At 55.0% G+C, this 19,595-nt stretch overlaps 4 protein-coding genes across 4 annotated transcripts; 2 read left to right on the top strand and 2 right to left on the bottom strand.

The window, feature by feature from the left end:
• Positions 1 to 4,596: 4,596 nt before the first annotated feature.
• On the top strand, positions 4,597 to 4,857 carry BESB_079310 (uncharacterized protein; the record flags this gene model as incomplete). Its single annotated transcript, XM_029366293.1, has 1 exon — positions 4,597 to 4,857. One exon carries the CDS (start codon positions 4,597 to 4,599, stop codon positions 4,855 to 4,857), a length of 261 nt encoding a protein of 86 aa, XP_029217724.1.
• A 1,184-nt stretch (positions 4,858 to 6,041) lies between these two features.
• BESB_079300 (SAG-related sequence SRS52C) lies at positions 6,042 to 6,497 on the top strand (the record flags this gene model as incomplete). The annotated part of the gene is made up of 1 exon (XM_029366292.1): positions 6,042 to 6,497. One exon carries the CDS (start codon positions 6,042 to 6,044, stop codon positions 6,495 to 6,497), a length of 456 nt encoding a protein of 151 aa, XP_029217723.1.
• Positions 6,498 to 7,650: 1,153 nt separating this feature from the next.
• BESB_079290 (uncharacterized protein) lies at positions 7,651 to 12,119 on the bottom strand (the record flags this gene model as incomplete). Its single annotated transcript, XM_029366291.1, has 2 exons — positions 7,651 to 10,072; positions 10,426 to 12,119. The coding sequence occupies 2 exons, from the start codon at positions 12,117 to 12,119 to the stop codon at positions 7,651 to 7,653; spliced, it is 4,116 nt and encodes a 1,371-aa protein (XP_029217722.1).
• A 4,064-nt stretch (positions 12,120 to 16,183) lies between these two features.
• On the bottom strand, positions 16,184 to 19,047 carry BESB_079280 (SNF7 family protein; the record flags this gene model as incomplete). The annotated part of the gene is made up of 6 exons (XM_029366290.1): positions 16,184 to 16,215; positions 16,994 to 17,117; positions 17,322 to 17,435; positions 17,605 to 17,719; positions 18,192 to 18,283; positions 18,985 to 19,047. 6 exons carry the CDS (start codon positions 19,045 to 19,047, stop codon positions 16,184 to 16,186), a joined length of 540 nt encoding a protein of 179 aa, XP_029217721.1.
• Positions 19,048 to 19,595: the final 548 nt, after the last annotated feature.

Raw genomic sequence — 19,595 nt, 5'->3', positions numbered from 1 at the left:
GGAAGTCTTTAATTTGGCGGTAGGGCAAGCAACCAGAATGTACCGAGAAATACGCGTCAGCTCAAGAGTTATACGGGGGGAAAGGTAACTACACAGTCCAGCAGCTGAAGAAAAGAATATGCGGGTTTCCCTCGACGCTCGTGCTGTTGGCACCAACCGATTCATGTCAGCAGGGATCTGTCGATGCCGGCGGAAGTCGATAGATGGTACGCGTGTGTAGCGGCCAGTGTAATCATGATCCGCAGGTCACTCACATGGCAGCTACATAATCTACAGAACTGGGACTGATGAGCCGCGCTCTCACATGTTCCTTTTCCCGCTGCGTTGATGCTGCAGCGTTTCGGATGCCGTTAATCACAGGCATATTCAAGGCTGCTCACTCGCGTGTGTTGGGACTTGATCCCCCCGAAGCCTGTGCTCAGGTGTTGGTGGTTGCCGTTGGAAGCTGCTACAGAGCGAAAACGGCACAGACGAAGCAGCGCTGACGGATTCCTGCAGCCCGTTCCGCGCAAGCCCCATGAAGTCCGGTTATCCCATCGTCTGGGAAAGGTGAAGATTTTCGCATCAGTTGGTGCCGTTTTGCTTTTTCCATCCACCGCACTTTCGTACGATAACCAAGTGTGCGTCTGGCGAGGTGTGGCCCTACAGAATCTGACCAGCATGTCTGCCGGCGGGAAAACTGCCTCCAGCACTTCTGAACAGGTTAACCACAGAAACAGGCAAGCTCGTACAGAGAAGACGTGGGGGAGCCGACAGAGAAAGCAAAAAGAAATCACTGGCACAAGCTCGGCGAGCGACCGGTGTTTGGCGCGCGACTACGCTGTGAGCCCTTGTCGCTAACCTCCATTGTGCGTGTCTTCCAGTGCTGACAGTTTGTTCTTCTGGGCACAAACTGTCAGTTAGCGACGGAATATCACCGGTGCGGTTCCGTCACTTGCTGTAGCCCCTCGAGCGGCTAAAGGCTTCGACTTGCCCGATGCACGCGGCGTCAGCCACCACCGGCACATTCAGGAGCAGCCGGTCTGCTGGCAGCCGCAACACGCATCCGCGCTCTCGACTCTTGACAGGGAAAACGGAACTACGCTTCAGTTATTTGTCTGCCTACCTGTGCAACCGTGCCCGCGAATAAGTCGGTAAGTTAAGAGTCCACGAACGTAGAAAACTAGCGTGCAACCAATGGACGCACGTGCGTGACCTGTGGAAGCGCGTGGAGGGAGGAGTGCGGGTTCGAAAAGAGGGGCCGTCGATCCTCTTGCAACCTGGCATCATCCAGGAAGGAGGACGGAACCGGCGCGGCCGGCGCGGAATGCGCTGCTGGCATGCGCCTGGGGGTTGCCGCGTACGGCTTGGTATGAGCGGTCAAGCCACTGTGGCGGGTCGATGATTTCCTGTAGTAAGAGCAGTTCTGCAAGCACGCCTTCCGTCAACTTCTGAAGATCGCTGTCTGCCCCCAATCGCTTGTGTTTCTGCGACACGACAGGGCTTAGCCTCCCTCCGTTAATGACTTCTCCCCCGGGGTGAAGTAGGGACTACCGATGGTCAAGGAAATCGATCATGCGTCCCGTCTCCTTTCGGAGCCATGTACCGGCACCAATATGGTAACATGTTTTTTCTGTAGTTTCTTATTCAGTCAGGGCGATGAACATTCCAGTGAATTCTCGCAATGGCTTAATGTCTCCGCACGCTTGCGAACCCTTGAACTCGCTACCGGTGTCCGCGCAAGGCCGCTGCGCGTGACAGCCGCAGGTTAACGGTTGCTGCCTCAAAAGGAGTGGACCACGTCAGTCGCAACCATGTGTCTTTTCACCTTCATCGTGCCTGCTTTTCATGCTTCAGAATCAGCAGCTAGTGATGCAGAAGGCACCGAGAATGGGGACAAATGCCGAGAGAATGACGGAGCAGGTGGGCTTCCGTCGGTTGCACGGACGTCTCGGGCGATGACCACGTACTCCGGTCACCATGCATTGAAGATCGAACCCCTTCTCCGAGTTGAGTCGCCTTACCCTGCCCTTACAATACATTTGATGGATCCCTTGACACGGCAACGCTTCTTTGTGCACGTGTACTCTGTCCTCCCCACTCGTAGAACGTCTATTCTGACCCTCGCTATGCCAAACCCGTTCAGGCGACGACCACAAAACAGCGTCGACAGCAGGACTAGAACAGTCAGCCGTATGTCAACTGAACTTTATTTTCGCAGCTGACTCCACGGTCGGGACGTGAAATACGTGTGAACCAATATTCGTCTGAACGATGTATCTGAAACGTGAATGTCGTTTTGGGTAATTCGTAAGGAGAGGCTGGCACGGCGAGAGTCCTAGATGGCCCTTGCTCAGCTTTCTAATGCCGTGAGAGCTCTGCGTTTCGTGCCCTCGAATCCTTGCTCGTTTGGGTCAATGTTCACACGCTCAACTCTCAGGTGTCCTTAAAGGCCCAATGAATACTTGTTGTGTCCTCCTTTTTTGAATCACTGAAACCTTGCATTTCACGTCCCCATCAATTTTTTTTCGCGATCCCCTGGGATGGAGTGCCGGAGTTCTCCCATAGAGTGATTTGGGGCGCTTCGTCGAACGTCTCCCTTGTAGAGGCTGCACCTGTTTTATTAGGGGTGTCTGGCAACACACCTGAGAGGGCTGCTATCAGGTAGCACGGCGTTACAGAACAGCATTAGCGGTCCTTTATTCCAGGGAGCGAAGCCTCTCATTTGTGCGAGCCCCTTTTGTATGAATGTGTTGTTGTGTGCACCTGGATAAGAGCATCGTAGTGAACCTGTCTTCTGCTGAATGTTACACGGCATCCAGCGCTACACAGCAGCTCACATCGATGGTGACATTCAACTAAAAACTGGAAGTTCTACATATTGTAGTCAGAGTTATCTTCGGGATCCAACGTTTAGCAGGGGACCGGTTTTCAGTATACTTAGTAACGGCAGGCTTTGGGGGGTTGAAATGTCGCATATTGTCTCTCGTTGTTCAGCGTCCCTTGGGCCATGATCTGACAGGGACCGCAGCACGCATTCTCTCCTGTCGAGGAGCTGTGGATGCAAGTTTTTATTCACGTGAATGCCAGGGTTGGGCGGCGCAAGCGGTGGTCATCCTGTAGCTCCGCTATTTCGCGCAGAAACCCATTTCCCTAGACACTTCCCCGTTCGGGTATGCGTGTGCTAGAAGTGCAGACATTGCTGGATCGCCAGCCAGCCGTCTTCCCGCCGCAGTTGACTTGATAGCGATGAACATTTTCTGGCCGCTTCAGTATACGGGCCCAACTCCCCTTGTGCACCTGGCACGACTGCACCATGCGAAGATAAACTAGGAATCCGGGTTGTAGAGTACGCTCACTCCCGCGCTCGAGTAAATGCCACAGATACAGCAGGAGTGGATATGCCTTCCGGAATGAGGTGCATCCGTCGGTGGGTGAGCGATGCACCTCGGCATGTCAAGTTCATACTCTGAGAGACTTCTGCGGAATAAAAAGCCGGGACACCAGGCCAGCGGACACCGCAAAGATCCAAGCAACTCCCCAACCGTTGCACGCACCCCATCGTGTGGAGCCGACACTTGGCGAAGACCCTCGCCGGCCGCAAAGGACAACGAGGGCCAGGGAAGTGGGGCCAAATAGCCATGGAATAGTTTTTTTCCGTCATTTATATCTCGATATGAAGAACGAATTTGGCTGAAAAAGACAAGGGGGTCGCCACAGTGCCACAGGTGCATCCTTCTGGTAACTCTTCCCCCCATTCCATTCACGTGGAATGCACCGTGTGCCTAGGCCTCTTGATGACAGAGCAAAAAGAGCCATGAACGTTTCCACCAACACCGAGTCCAACCATGCACGCGGGATTTTCACCTTGTCTAACCGGGACGTCAAGAAATACCATGATCATCTTAAGCGTCCTCATCGTCTCATCGCCCTCGCGGCTGACACGGCGGCGTTCCAGAGCGTTCAGCTGCGTTTCGATTGGACCGCCCAAGCACATATCCTTTACACTCTCCGGTTCGCGTCCGAGTCTGGTACGGAATATGGGTTCATGTACTTTTTGAGCGTTTGTGTCAGTAGCTCATCGTATGTTCTGTGCTCATGAGCTTTCGGAGCCTTAGTGCGGGGTTGGCGCGGATCGCCAGGTTTGTGGCGCCGTTGCGCGTTGCCGGCCGTTCAACCCAGGACTGGTTGACTGGAATACCTCGGCTACTTGAACACTTGAGTTATCCCTGCAGCGGGAGGCGAACGCAGTTTCCAGTCGACCGATGGTTGGGTTCGTGACGCACTTGAGAAGGAAAGCAACGACGAACTGGGACTTCCGCAGCAGTATTGCCATGTGGAAGGCGACCGGCTGCATCTGTAGACGGCGGGATATCGTCCTCCATGGGGCCCCCTTCTGACACTGCAGCGCCACGCCAGATCGGATACTGAGGTCGGCAGGGTGGCAGCCCGCCGATTGGTGGTGAGATACGCTTGTCTCGTGAAAGCGCCTTTTTTTCCGCAGAGCGCGTGCTCTCAGCCCGATCCAGGGGTCGCGGTGTCCGAGCGAGCGTGGAGACAAACGTAGAAAGCACTTCTTTCTTGCGTTGACGCACTTGTAGTTTTCCTGTTTCCAAGATGCCGTCTGGACCAAAGACTCCGACGCCAATGAAGACGGTTGTTGCCGGCTACCCTAGAAGGGCGATGGCCTGTGCCTTCGTCGTTTCCATGCTTGTGTCAGAAATTGTACTTGCCACAGGGGCGCTGCATGAAGATGTCGAAGCGATCACGTGCAGTTTGCCGGCACTGGAGAAGGCATATTTGTCACGGTGGATCCTCAAACACGACAGGCAGCGTTCATCTGTGACCCGTCAACTCCGCATGTCCGCCCAGAAGTAACTGGCATTGCGGGACGCAATTTCTTCGAAAAAAGAACCCTCGCGCCGACGGAGACAGCGGACCTGGAAAAGGCATTTGGAGCAGGATTGGTGGTGCAAGTCCAAGGTACACTGTCAGAAACGAGTGCCCGTGAAACCCCTGTGCTTGCGAAACTAACGATATCGAGACTTCCTGACACGCAGCAGACGGTGTATTCCGCGTGCGGCCAGGATGCGTATCACCGAGAGGATGCGCATCCTGAGAGGCTGAGTGGAGTCGAAGACGACCAAGCAAGTCTTGGCTCAGCTGAGGATATTTATGTGCTACAGTTTGGTGGGCTTTTCACCCAACTCAAATCCCCATCTGGGGCGAAGGACAAGTTGGTCCGTGCACAGGAAAAGGCTGTCGGGCTGACACCTAATCCGTCTGAGGTGGGTCGCCAGTCTTGGATAGACAGCCGAACGACGTGGAACCAGCGCAGGCTGTTGATGACGCAGAAAACAGGTCAGAGTGGGGCAACGAAGGAGAGACGCAGCCCGGTGTCCCAAGCAGAGGGTCCCCGGCGCCCCGGATCCGACCTCCGGAGCAGATGGGCCCCAGCATCCGAGTCTGCCACCGCTTGAGCACGACGAACCGCCCGAACACGGGGAAGTGGGAACACTAGAGGCGCTGAAGCTGGAAGCACGCTCATTCTGACGCGAGGTAGTGCGCGTCGCAGCACATGAGTACGGTAACGAAGTGGAGCCGGACGAGGCTTCCCTCTTCACGACACCTGCCTGTCTCGTCACGGCCACAGTTCCTGATGATCCAGCTGCAATCAATGAGTACCCCAGTCCGTAGCTTTCCCCTTTTGGCATGCTATGGCCAAGGCTCTTCAGAGGAGCTGCCGCAGCCCGTTTGCGTTCTTTGTTTTGTTTTACTGAAGCTTGAGCGTGGAGAGACTACGTCAGCGACGGAGTCAGCACTTCCAAGCGCCATCTGTGCGCGGTGGCTTACTGAGACTTCCTTTTCTTGCCTGTCACTCCCCGGGTGCAACGCACGAGTAGACACAATTATCGCGTCAGCTATTTCCTACATATCCACCCGTCAGCGGCTTCTTCACAACATCAGCGGAAAGTGAACCTACATCAATGTCACAAGGCGGGTCCTAGTTTCAACGTTCTGTGGACAGACGTACACAGGTCCTGTCGTGATCGAAATAAACGATGAAGTGTGGCATTTCTCCCTGTTTGTTCCAACTGCGGACAACGTGCACGAGTACGAAGAAGAACTTGGAGTTGGATATAACTGCCGAAACAAGCAAATTAACCTTCAAGTGCGACACGGATATCCCGTTCTTTTCCCCGACGAAGGCTTCACAGACTGCGTATGACGAGTCGTGCACAGGCCTAGTGGAGCTGCCAGCAAAACTTCCGTCTGCCAAGGTGGAAATCGTCGCTTCGGCCTACACCTTCCGCGTGGAGGAATTGCCTTCGACCCCTCCAACGGTGTGCTACAAGTGTTCAGCGACTTCTGGCAAGCCTGAGAACGCGCAAGATGGAGCATGGTGCGCTGTGAGGATCAAGGTTGATGGTTCTGTATCTGGCGCCGGGGGTACTCCTCCATCCAGACTTGCCGTCCCCGGGTTCCTGCTCGTTCTTGGCATTGCCTTCCTTTTGTAGTCACCAATCGAGGCGTGCAATCTGGCGACAAAGGAATTTTGCAGAGATGCAACGTCTTAGTCGCGAATTCTAAGGTTATGGCGACTAGGAGCTCCACGCTTGGAGCGAAGCATGCCTGAACTGACTCCGTCTCTTCTCAACCGTATCAAAATCGACAGAAGACAAACTTTTTTCCTTTGCCATCTTCTCAGTGTGCCCCAAGTGTAAGCATGACTATATGTATATATTGCCCACATGAGGAAACGTCTGATGAGTGCGACAACATCAACTGTGTCCAGAGAAACTGGTCGGCAACAGTCAGCTTCAGCATCGTGGCCCCTGCCTCTGTGCAACCCGTCGGACTCGGCAAAGCAGTAAGTTGCTCAGCCAAAGCTTCCCTTCCGAGCATATCTGGATTTGACTTGATCTCCTGAGAAAGCGATTACTAGCTAAACGTTTTCGTGGTGGTTGGCGATCTCAAGCGCGGCTGCGGTGCACACTACTGACTTCGTTGTGAAGGCATGCCACAGCAGCAAGTCGTGAACGCGTCTCACACTAGGATGCCGTGCGAGGAATCAGTAATCTTGCTTAGCAATTTATTTAGCAAGGCAGTTCCTAGTTTGGTGTAAACAGAGGGAAGCTAGAGAGTGAATGCACCGGTCTCTTTCGGGTGCAGCATGCTGGCAAAGACTAATTCGACCGCGACTAAAATACATGTTTGCATGGAGTGTCACATACGCACTGCAGCGCTGGCGAGAAACAGTTCACTGCGCAAATGTGATGCCGTGCGTTGCTGCTCCGCGTCTGTCAGGTCCCGGTCTGAATACATTATGGAATTCGTTACACATCTTGTAAGAGAGTGTCATGCATGAATGCAAGAGTCGGTGACCGGCACACACGTGTGGAACGCGTTAGCGTGAGTAGGAAAAGTGTTTGGTCTCCACGTGGGACGAAGCACAGGCGTCCACAAGGGAAAACCCTACGAGTTGCATATCCTGCTCCGAGTGCTACTACCGCGAGCAGCCATATATGTGAAAGACTACCTAGTTCCGGAACTGCATCTGTCGCCCGTCTGCACCCCTGAGGCATGTGTGCACGAGACCTCGGGCGCTGCCTATGGAGACTCCCTCATAAGATCAAGCAGCAAAACGCCCGACACCACTGTCTTTCTAAGTCACAGGCGGCCACAGCTGCCTTCGTTCGTCTGCCCCCCCTCGGCGCGGCCTTTGGACCGCCTTCGCATGGGACCCGCAGCTTCTGCGCCCTCTCCTGCCAACGTGCCGGTGGCGCGAAGGGCATTCCGTGAGTCTGCAAATGCAGACCAATATGAGTACGGAGCCCGACCCAAGTCGTGCCTGACCCCGTACACGCGGCCGATCGAGAGACGAGCTTTTGGAGCGGCAGCCAAAGGGCGGCAGTAGACACTCTTTCCCGCTTGCCGCGCCGCAGCCTGTTCCATTCTTGTCCACAGGCCTTCAGCTGGCCGCGCGGCAGCGGACGCCAGTCCGGCGCGGGACCCTGATCCAGTCGCTGCTGGCAACTTCTGTCCAAGCGCTCGAGCCTCCTGAGAGAGCCCGGGAAAGGCTGACGGCGCTTTCGCGTCTTTGCCGCCGTTCACTGCGGTGGAAAACGGCGAGAACAGCTGGGAGCCTTTGAAAGCCTGACTCCGCGGCCACCACTGCGTGGCTGGAAGCGTTTTGTTCGAAAAAAAGCCAGGAGACATCCTGATCGCGGTGTCCGGAGACATATGAGGCCGACTTCCCGTCCAGCTCGTCACTGCCGCCGCCGCGGCTGCGGCCGTCGCCGCCGCGCGTCTCTCCAAAGCCGAACGCATTCCCGTCTTCTTCGGCGGAGTATTGCAGTGGTAGGCGCGCGCACCGCGGTGCTTCGCCGCTGCCCACGCCGCGGAGGCAGAATTGGCAACGCCGGCATCTCGGGAGTCCATGAGCCCCTGGCTCTTCGCTCCCAGAAAGGCGGAAGAAAAGTGCCAGGTCGAGGTTCCGGAAGTGGAGGACGCCGAGGAAACCGCGGGTGCGAAAGAGCTCGGCACTTTAGTTGGAAAAAAAGAAGCCGGCGTAGTGCCGCCTGCAGTGCTGGGCTTCAGGCGCTTCGATTCGCGGTCGCCTGTCACATCGCAAGCTCCTGAAGGACCCTCAGCACCTGTCCCCCGGGAGGCGTGCTCCTGAGAGAGGCCGGCGCGGCGTGTGATCACCACAAGCTGTCCGCCGACGCCTCGGCGTATCTGAGGTGTGATCGGCGAGCCCTCGGAGAGAGGGTCGTAGCTGGCGTCATTGTCGCCTCTCGCGCCTCCTCCGGCGAGACCGAGCCTCTCTTCTCTCCCTAGCGCTGCGTGACTCAGCGTGCGGCCTTCGTCGCCAGGGCCGTACGTGAGCAGAAACGCGCTGCCCGCCGCGCCTTCTTGGACGCCCTTTGCCTCGCTGCTCTTCTGTCGCGCGATGCCTTCGCCTGCGCATCTCCCACGAGCTCGCGACCGCTTCCTGGCGCTCATGCAGCCTCTGCCGTCTGCTCCCTGGCAGAACCCCGAGGCGGGCGGAGTTTGCGCCACCTTCCAGGGATCCTGCGCTGCCAGTGCGGCTTCGCGTTCGACTTGCCCCTGGCGATCCTCTTCCGAGCGCCTTCGCTGCCGCAGGGCGCGTTCGCGCTTGCGAGCCTCGGTTTTCTGCCTGAGACGAAAGCGGCTGTCGGTCCACGACCAGGGCTTGTACGGCGGCGGCGTCGGGCAGAAGCAGAGCTGCTTGACGGTCATAACTTCAGTGGCGTCGGTCAGCGCCTGCATCGCTTCGGCGTACCAGACGCACTCTTCGCTGGTAAGCGGGTCGTGTCTCCAGTCCAGCTCGACGTCGCACTGTCCCTTCCACCAGGCCTCGAGCGCGGGCAGCAGCCTCTCGCGGAAGACGCTGACGTCGAGTTGGCGAGCGAAGCCGTACTTCACCAGCTCCTGTTGAATGGCCTGAGACACCGCGTCCCTGCCTCGCCCAGCTCCCCGTTCGGCTCTCTTGCGCTGGAACTCCTCCATAGCCTCCATCCACAGCCGCTTGGCTTCCTCCGGCGTGATTTCTCGCCGCGCGGTCCGCTCCCTCAGCGAGTCCTGCAGCTGCCGCTTCTGCAGATCGTGCTGCCGTTCTTCTTCGTCGTCTTGGGCCCGGGTCGCGTCGCCGGAACTGTGCGTCGCGGCGAGCCGAGAAATCACCGGATGGGAGGCGCGCGTCTGGGCGGAGACGTGCGTGTAGTGGCGCTGGTCGTAAATCTCCGACAACACCAACTCGGGGGGTGCCTCGCCAAACACCGTGAAGGGATTCAACTCGTCTTGCCGCCTCACAGCGGCGCGCAGTTCCTCGCGCGTGGCCCACGAGGGACAGCTGTGCGGATGCGCTCCTGCCGCCAGCGCCGCAGTGACTGACGGAAGAGACGACGAGCTTGCCGAAGCCGACGGCGGGACTGCAGGCGCGACCGAGCCCTGCGCGTGGTCGTGCTGCCTCTGAAACGTCTTCACGTGGGACGGATGGTGCAGGCCTCGCGCATAGTACAGAATCTGCACGTCCTTGCGAAGCAGCTCCATCGTCTCCCTCTCGCACCTGCACGCACGCGCGCAGGTCGCCGAAAGCACAAGAACTGGAAAGAGAATTGAAGGCAAACACACTGCAGCAGGGAGGCGAATTCAAACAGGCTAAAGAGAAAAAAAACTAGGAGTGTGCAATTTTACAACTAAACGAGGATTATGGACGAAAGTTGCGAACTATAGAACACGGAAGCACGAAAAAGAAGAACGATAGAGATCGCGCACCTTTCCCCCTTCCCCGGCCTCTATGGAGAACCCAGCGGAGTGAGACACCCAGGGCCACAGAAAGAAGGCAGGTCTCCTGTTCTTTTGCAATCTCGCCTAGACAACACCGCCCAGGAAACCTTGCAAACCCTGCACGCGACGGACCTGCGTTTGGCGAAGGCGACAATGTCGATCAGCGCGTCGTAGTTTTCGTGAAGGTTTTTGCTTCGGAGAGGACGGAGAACGCGATGGCCAAACACCTCAGTCCTCTCCCGTGACTCGCCACAGCCGTCGTCGTCTTGCAGGGCTTGATTCTCCTTGTCCTCGCCTCCGCGGCTCACATCGCAAGCTAAGTCTCTGTTCTGCGCGCTCAGCTGGTGTCCAGCGCAGCAGGAGTCGACAGTCTCCTCGCCATGTAATCGCGCGCCCTCACCAAACAAGCCCCAGACGTTCTTCGTCAGCTTCACTCCGTCCTCCCGAAGGCCGGTGCTTGGCATCGAAGAAGAGACAATCTCTTGGGCCCCGGCGTCGGGCGCGCACGAGAAGGACTCGCAGGCTGAGGAAGCGCTTCGGCTAGTCCCACAGGTCTTGGCGGACGCGGCGGTGGAAGACGACGCGGCGCTCAGTGACGACAGCGGCCGCAGGAATCGCGAGAGCTGCGAGTTGCTGCCCTTCTCGTCCGCTTCTCTCCCTATTTGGAAATTAGGGGCTGCACCCTCTCCTCGGTCGCCTGCAAAGCGAAGGCCGCCGTCTGCGGCGCTAATGTCGCTTCGCGGAACTGGCTTATCGATTGGCTGAGCAAGGAGACGCAGAGAGGCGGATCCTGGAAGATCGTCGCGCTGGTTCACCTGCGAATCGAGAGACGAAGGAAGGGATGCGGGTTGGGGTCGCCTGAGGTCTCTTTCTCTCTCTCCAGCATCGCTGGTGGTACGTGTGAGAAGGAACGAAGAACTGGGAGCCGACAACGCCGAGGACGCGGAAAGAACAGACGGGAATGCTGCGGTCGCGAAACTCCCTGGCCGCCCGTATTTTTGGAGCGTGGGTCCACTGGGGAGGAGAGGAGGCGCCGAGGAGACTGCCGACCCGTTTCTCGCAGCTGCCTCTCCCGGTGCCTCCCTCAAGAAGCCATCCGTCGAAGCGCTTCTTACGTGACTCGATCCCCCCACGTCGGCGGGCACGGACGACCCAGCGAGTCTCGAGGCAGAGACGGAGAGGGCAGCGCGGGGGCCATTTTCTGCGCAGAGAAGCGCTCTTTCGGAAGCCTGCAGAGCCCGCTCATGTAAAGCTTCCTGTTCCGGCACCATTCGATTCTCGCTTCCTGTCAACTCGGAAATCGCATCTTTCTGTGGTCCTTTCTTCAGCTTCCTCTTTGGTGCCTTGCCGCGTTTCGTCTTCGCCTCGGCGTCCTGCCGCTCTTGTCCGTTGGCGGGGAGGCCAAGCGCCGTCTCCGCGGAGTTCTCAGGTCCCTCGCTGGTCTGAAGGCCTCCACTTGATGCTTTCAGTCTTTTTCCGGCGGAGCCTCGGCGTCTCTTGGCGGCGGGCGCGCCCGACCTGGACGCCGCCGATAGGCCCGCAAGGTTGGCTCGGCCGCTGCCTCCTTCAGGGGCACTGTCCAACGGAATGATTCTGCCGCCTTGCCGCAGCAAGCAGCCTGAGGGAACCCTGGAAACCGCCGCTCGCCGCAGGCCTCGCCCTCCGGATGCACCCCCCGCCGCAGGGCGAAGCCCGCAGACGCCTCCGGTGCTGTCGTCGAATTCATCTTCTCGCTCCTTGCGCTTCTTCGACGTCCAGTTCTGGATGGTGCCGAGAAGAGGCTGCATCAGCCCTGCCAGAAGAAACGATCCCAGAGAGTTCGACATATTCGAAAATGAAAGGAAAACTATCTTGAGAGTAAACGCGTTCGAAATGCTTCGCGAAATCGAATCGGTTGCTGGAAGAAACTTCAGCTTGGAAAAAAGTGGCCTCGACGTCCGGCCGACGACGTACACAAGACACAGAAATATCAAACGAGCCTCCTCAGCCTCTGGATGTGTGTAATCTTTTCAAGGAGACACTCTACAGCGAGGAGAAGATCTCCTCGGCGGCCGCCTTCTGGGGCGAGAATGCTCGTTAGTGGTGCGGGCAGCCACCCCGGCTGTGGCCTCTGCAGCGTGTGAAGGAAAAAAGCAAAATGACGAAACGTTGAGAAGAAAAAAGAGCCACTGGGAGGTGGGGAAATGTTCTGCTATCGGAAAGAAGCGGAGAAAGAAAGAACAAGATACCTCCGCCTGATCAAGCGGTCCAACGTTGCAATGGTTCACTGGTCAAGCCGGTCGTAATTGAGCGTCCGCGTTAAGGATGCGAACGACAGGCCTCTGAATGCACTGTGTTGTGGGAGACGGAGGTGGGTGGCGGACTGTAGCATCCGGATGAATCCATCCACGGGCACACGTTACTCGTAACGAGTGGGCACTGGATCAAAGAGAGAGGGGTCGGCGCGACGGCGTCTTGAAGAAAAAAGGCCGTGAGTGAAGTTCAGCAGGTGCAGGAGAGACAGATGAGTGCCTTATTTTAACTATTTTCTCGTCTCAGAATTTCTCTCAGTCAGGGAAATTATGATAGCATACGAAGACCGCCAGAAGCAGTCTCCGCGTTGTCTGACGGCATATGGACGCCAGACAGGTGTCGTCACGGATGACAGAGGGCAGACGGAGACCAAAGCAAAGAGTAGATCACCTGTCTTGCATTCCACTCAGATGGGAAGCATCGCGCGCTTATACATGACATCCGTATTGCCGACAAGAAGAAGCCTGGCTTCTCGCGGGCAATGTGGGATGTGTATACCAAGACACTTGGCGCCGACGCAGGGATGTGCGCCAAGGCACTCGCGTGTCTGGCAGCGCTGGCTTCACCAAATAACGTAAACTGAATTCTTGCAAAGCAGTTTGTTTCACAATCTCTGTGAGTCCTCTCGTGGAGGCTCTTTCACATAGTTCCGCAGCAGAGCTGACATGCCCCCGGTGTGACGGGGAGGCTGACTAGCTCATCTTTATCAGCGGAAAAACGACATGCCCGTCACAAGCAACAGAAAGCATGCCTAGAGGAGGAAAGCAGACGAGCGCACCCTGAACTGTGTGCGTACAAAGATTTTCGAGGCGCAAGCTGCCTGGGTAGGGATTCGGTACAAGACAAAACCGAATCTGAACAGCGAGAAGCAGGTAAAACAGCCAGGCGAGAGCGGAAACCAGCGAAGGGATCGCTCCTCAACCTTGACGAATACGGCAAAAAGTCGATGAGAGGGGAGATAGTGGACGAAGAAGAGGTCGTTCCCGAGAAAACCAGTGGACATAACGTGAAAAAAATCTGGAGATACGCGAGAATTCTTAGGGACAGACACCCTTTTTCTTCCCCTCCTCCGTGATTCGACGGCCCACCTCCCCTCCCCTCCGTCTTCACTGCGAAAAGCCGTACAAGCGCAAAACCGGGAGACACGGCATTGCATGACTGCTCATGCATAAGGTATTCTTGCGCATCGCGGAGGAAAGCGCGCGGTGGCGATGAACCTGAAAGGACATGCAGAAAGCTCAGGCGCTCCGTCGCTGACTTTGAAAGAAGCTTTGAGGAAGCAACGAAGGAGCGGAGCGGGGAGGGAAGTAGGTATAGGCTATGGTTGAAGCGGGCGGCGAGCAGAACTGCGAGCAGAGTGTAAAGTAGTCGGTACTACGTGTGGATGGTCCTCATCGTTGTCTGGTGTTCTAGTGTTTATGTGCTCATGGGTCTCCGTAGTTCTGCATGTCTAGCGGGCACGAGCAATATTTCGGGCAGGAGTGCCAGGGAGTAGTCTCGTGGTGGGGGCACGGGTTGTCACCGTCCGGAGGTGACCTCCCCGGTAGTGGCTGTTAGAATCTTTGTGGCGAAGCTCAGAAAAAGGCTTACGGTTAGAGATGAGGCAGTTCTCCCTCGACAACGCCCAGCCTTACGGCGACACACAGGACACATGGCTATATCATTTGGTATTAGAAGCGTTTCTCACAAGCATAGAACGGGGGCTGGTGATGCTCTAGAAAGATCAGGAAAATTATGTATCTGATCACAAGCGGCCCAGCGCACGCGTGTGTTTGTCCTGCATATTCGCCAGAAGATGCTGCTGTTCATATCTCTAGTGGGGCATGACAACATGTCGAGCGTGTCGTGAGCTGATCTGTGGTCTGGAGGGCGACATTCACCTTAGGCAGTGCCATCTCACTCTCCCGGTACTGCCATTTGTAACGCCCCCTGAGCCATGTTCAGTCTGGCTGCAGTTGGAGTACTCGCCGCCCGAAACCGTAGGCAGATTTCTGTTGTGACCCAGAAATCCGCGACTGCGGCCACGTTTGCAAAAGAAACGGTACCAAATCATTAAGGAGTCTCTGGTGCCAGTATTCACATGATGGGAAACTACTGAAAATAGCACATGGCCCACGTACGGTAGGCGCGTTGACAACGTTCCTAATCCGGCTAAGCAAACGTGCATCACGATGTCGACAGAGTTTGTCGAGCTTGAAACACATACCAGAGCATGAAGAAGTGCATAGCGCTTCAGGGCGCCGAACTGGAACACGCCGGTAGAAAGGCGCACGGCCACGAAGCCGCCGAGACGCCCCGTTGTTGCCCTATCTACAGCTGAGGATGATGAGATGGCGGCGATCGACTGCCACCCCAGACCTGTTGGCACACGTGGAATAACGCGGTTTTCAGTGTTGGCAAGGGGTGGCATCACGTGCACTAGAAGTCTTGTGCCACTCCTCCCCTTGCAGACAAGATGATTCGCACTCTCTAAACGTTTGGTGAGTCCACACTCGCGAGGCCGATCTGGAGAACTCAGAAAGTGGTGACTCCTTCTGTCGGACATGCTGCCCAAAACTTGATGTAGGCAGTGCAAAGGCAGTGAACACACCTGACTTCCCGGTGTTCCTCGGTCGCTGGAAGTGCCCGGTCGATTGAGCAGCTGCTGTCCTGAAGCATGCTCGAGCTTTTGCCTCATCTGCTAACACTCCTGATGTCTCACCCTGCTCTACACCAGATGGCTTGAGGCAGCGTTGCTTCGCTGCCCGACTGCAACAGCGCACCTAGCCTCTGTGCAGGGAGCTGAAAAGACCGAGTCCTCTCATACTTACGGGTACATGCCCTGAATCGCCGAGAGTTATACTGTGGGCCGTCACAACGGTGGGCTCAGCAAGTGGACAGGTGGGCTGTTCTGTCCTGGTGGCGGATTCCTCTGCTCCAGGTGGAGCGGAAGGCCAGCTCGCAGCTACCAGCTGCCTTGTGTAAACAGAGGCAGCAAGCTTTTTGTCGAGGGGCTCTTCCTGACAGATGTGCCTCTGCCAGACGGGCTGTGAAGGAGCGGCAAGGTCGCCTCCCTGTATTACTCGGAGCGAGAGAGAGGTGCTAGTCCGGGAGAATTCCTCTTCATGAATCGTTTCCGGGGCAAGGCACAAAACAACGAGCGGTTGGGACAAATGGTTGCAAACAAGGTGCGCGACACCGGGATGATACGACATATCCTGGAGCAGAAAATTTGGAGCATGCCTGACAGCTACAAGATTCCGTGATACGGGAAAACGGGTGGCAAATAGAAGCCAAGCGTGCCGGGTATTCAAAGCCTGAATTTCAGGTAAAAGAGGTAGGTTTATGAGAGAGAACATAAATACTAACAAACCACCGGTTTTGGATGGGATTACTTTTAACACCGCATAATATGCTAAAAAGTACCACTCAGGTACGATATGAAGCGGAGTTACAGACCGGTTCACTGGTATGGAGTTATCTGGGTGCGATAATTTGACATAGCTGTGATGTTAAGGAGCATAGGAAATGCTACATGCCTTAATTGGTACTGCACTGGTATAATTATCGTACAAGCACTCAGCTAGTTATTGAGAGACCATGTATCGTTATTATCACATTATAAGTAGCTATCGTCTCTGTACAAAGAATCTGCGATCCAGAACTGTATGACTCAAATCGAATCCACATGGTTTCTACAAAGTGTAGATATAAAATAGTGAATGGTTCTGTAAAGATCTTGCATAACATACCATTAGATTTGCTTAGCATTATAGAGCCTGTAGGCATGTAAGTAACTAAAGAACTATAGACCTGAGATAGATAAATATATCTTGGATGATTGTATATTAGCGGCTAAATGTCAATCAAACATGCGAATTTTAGGTTTTCCATTAAATCTATTTGGAAGAAAAGGCTTGATAGTACTACCGTAATATACAGTCCCAGCAGTAGCGGTTAAAAGCCCTTCCCCCCCTCCCGCCACGCCGGGAGTATGTCGCTTAACAGGCTGTCTGGGACTAGTTTACCCCCGTACAGCCGAAACACAAATATATGGATGCTGAAAAGAGGAAAGAGCTCACAGATCGTGTTTCCTGCACGCACCTAAGTTAACACTCGTCTCAGAGTCAAGTCACGCGATGCTAAATTTTCAGTACCCGTATCAGGCGTGACCTCTGTTTATCTGCACAGTCACTGCGCACACCGAATACAGCTAGAAATACATATATATAGGCTTGTGACTGGTGCGTGTCAAAACCAAGGCATGCATAAAACTGTATGGAAACCGTATCAGAGTCACATCATCCAGGCTTGCGTTCTTCAGTGGTGTGTGCCAAGTGCAAGACTTCAGCTATAGCAGGCACACGAGGTGCCCGCCACTGGGTCTGTACAGCACTCAACAACACGCAAACAGAAATATGTGACGTACCAGACCCCATCGGCATATTGGAAGTTTGCGCAACGTGCTTCAGCACATCATCGACTTGTTCCAGTGGAATTGACGTGGATGTTGACGCGTCAAGGAGGGTGGAGACGGAGTCGCTCCGAACGTCCTGCACAGCGCATGACGATGTCCCACACACAAAAAGGAGCACGACAAGTGACCGTTCAGCATGAGAGGCCCACTTGTGGTGAAGGTCGCGGTAGGGGTAGCGTCGTCGAGAGCTCCGAGCTTTTACTTTGGTGCACGTTTCACAACACATCCCCACGAGGGGATGCACGGCCTCTTTACGAATCAGCTCTGGAAGACACCTTACCAAGTCATCGAAGAGCTTCGCAAACTCTTCCATTTGCCTCAGGGAGGTTCCGCCGTCCAAGGTTCTCAACGCGTGGGACAACCCGTATGCTGCTGATCGCATTTGCTTACTCATCTGAGGAGACGCATGAGACCCCGATGCAGAACCAGGTTTGCAAATTATGCGTTGACTTCACATCCCACGTGCGTGTTAATTGAGCCCTCTGGTTCCAATGCGCTCATCGAAAACATCTAAAGCAACGCACCAGCCCGGGCACTAGTCCTCGGTATATGTGACAGCTGACCTGTTGAGAACGGTGGGCTGCGTCAAGCCGAGAAGCGACCGCATCGAGCTTCGAGGAGAGCTGCAGGCAGTGCAGCCCTTCCTGCTGTTTGCGAATAAAGTTCTGTGCAAAAATTCTGGTGCAGATATCAAGGATAACAACACAGATGCGTTTGATCTACAGGCTGTAACACGAAATGTGAATCTGTCCTCGTGTATGTCGGTGATGTAGTTATATGTGAACGGGCTCCATCCACTCCGCGGGCAGCTGCGTTTGGGGCCTTGCATATGACCCATCTGATCACGATAATCATGCACACTTTGAACATGTCATAAATATGTTATAGTAGTACACTCATATATGGACAGCAGTTCGTACGTTAGTTTATTTCCACAAATATTCACTCGCATCCCATAGCAAAAGAAACCAGTGTGAAAATGGTATACACCGATTAATGTAATACCCGTTGAGCACCGTCAGACATCTATGTACGTTACAGAAGCAAGTGACTGAAAGCGGATACGTGCTGCAGGATTGAATGGAGGAAACCCCCTTTTTCTAAGCCCAGTAAAGGCCCATCTTCGACGTAACCGGATCGGTGGTCTCACCTAGCGCCCTCCGTATTGTTCTTCTGCAACGCGACCTTGATTTTCCCCTTCTCACCCTCGCTCTCGCGATAGCATCTTTCACTCTGGCGTTTCTGGTCAAGAATACACGTAACAGGAAGGAGGATAACACGCCTTTTCCTGTGTCAGAATCTCGATGGCAGAAACGCCCATGCTCGGTTTCGGGCCACCCGGACCTATCTGCTGAGAGAAACACCATATATGTGCCTCGAGGTGTAGAACGCAAAGCGCTCCCGGAAAACTTCGGGCTACGTAAACACACCGGTCACACACAAGCCCGAACATGGAGATTTATATTGGTCCCGCCTCCCGCATGATATCGTCGATTGAGGCTCATCTTAAGTTGCTTTTTTGGTTGAACTTCTCGATTTTTCCCTAGCGTTTTCCTCTTTCGTTATCAGTAAACCCGAGGAAATAACTCGTTGATTCACTGTGGCCACGGACACTGCAAACGGTAGCGCGCGGTGCCACATTTGTTTGCTTGCTATCTGGTGTAGAATGCTCCAAACAAGTGGAATTGCTACGCTCGCCTTCATGCATGTATACACGCAATAAATGCACGTGTTGAGGCACACGCATACTTGAAATACGGGACGAATTCAGCTAAGCTGAGTTTCTGGAAACTCTAGTGGCTCAGCCATAAAGGAATCGCTCGATATAGTCGTGCGATATCTCTTCTTGACAGTAAAAGGCTACTCCTAGTGGTTGCTAACGGGTCTTTCAGCTGCTATTGTAGGCGCAAAAGAAAAATTATGAAGACTGTCTCATCACCGACCAGTTCTCTAGCCTTGATCTTCATGTCGAAGACCAGCGAGGTAATGGAGTGCTTGTTCCCCATGGCAGCGACCTGCTTGTACGTGTTGGCTTTGACCAGGGGGCGTTGGGATGGAAATGAACTGCCAACCACTTGAAAACAGCAAGACGCATTACGTTTCCAGGGACGCGGAACCGTGACGCAAAATTGATCTCACGCTGCTTTGTCCGGCGATAGTGGGGGGCGACGCCGAAAAAGGCGGCGCTCAAGGCCTCGAATAGTAATCGATTCGGGGTGGTAAATACGACAAAACTGCTGCTGGACCAAAAAAGATCGAAATTTTCGCAAGTCCACGCGCCTGACTCTTTACTCATTTCTGCCATAGTACAGTCAAGAACTTCCCATCCCTCCAGCATGGCACGATCAGGCCATGCTAAACGCGATCACACGACCGCCCCCCGCTAATGATGTACCATCTGGTTTCGGTACCGTCAGTCCATTTAATGAGTGCCTACTGTGCCCAGAGAGGTCGGCAGACAGAAAAAAACAAAAACAATCCCTACTGGGCTGATATCAGGCCGCTAGACACGAGCAATAAAACAGGGGACAGGGGATACGGGGATACTGTGCAA

Source organism: Besnoitia besnoiti, chromosome VII (genome assembly GCF_002563875.1).
Source record: "Besnoitia besnoiti strain Bb-Ger1 chromosome VII, whole genome shotgun sequence".
In the NCBI taxonomy this organism is placed as follows: Eukaryota; Apicomplexa; class Conoidasida; order Eucoccidiorida; family Sarcocystidae; genus Besnoitia; species Besnoitia besnoiti.
Note: the sequence above shows the minus strand (reverse complement) of the source record. Positions and strands in the feature narration are given on the sequence as shown.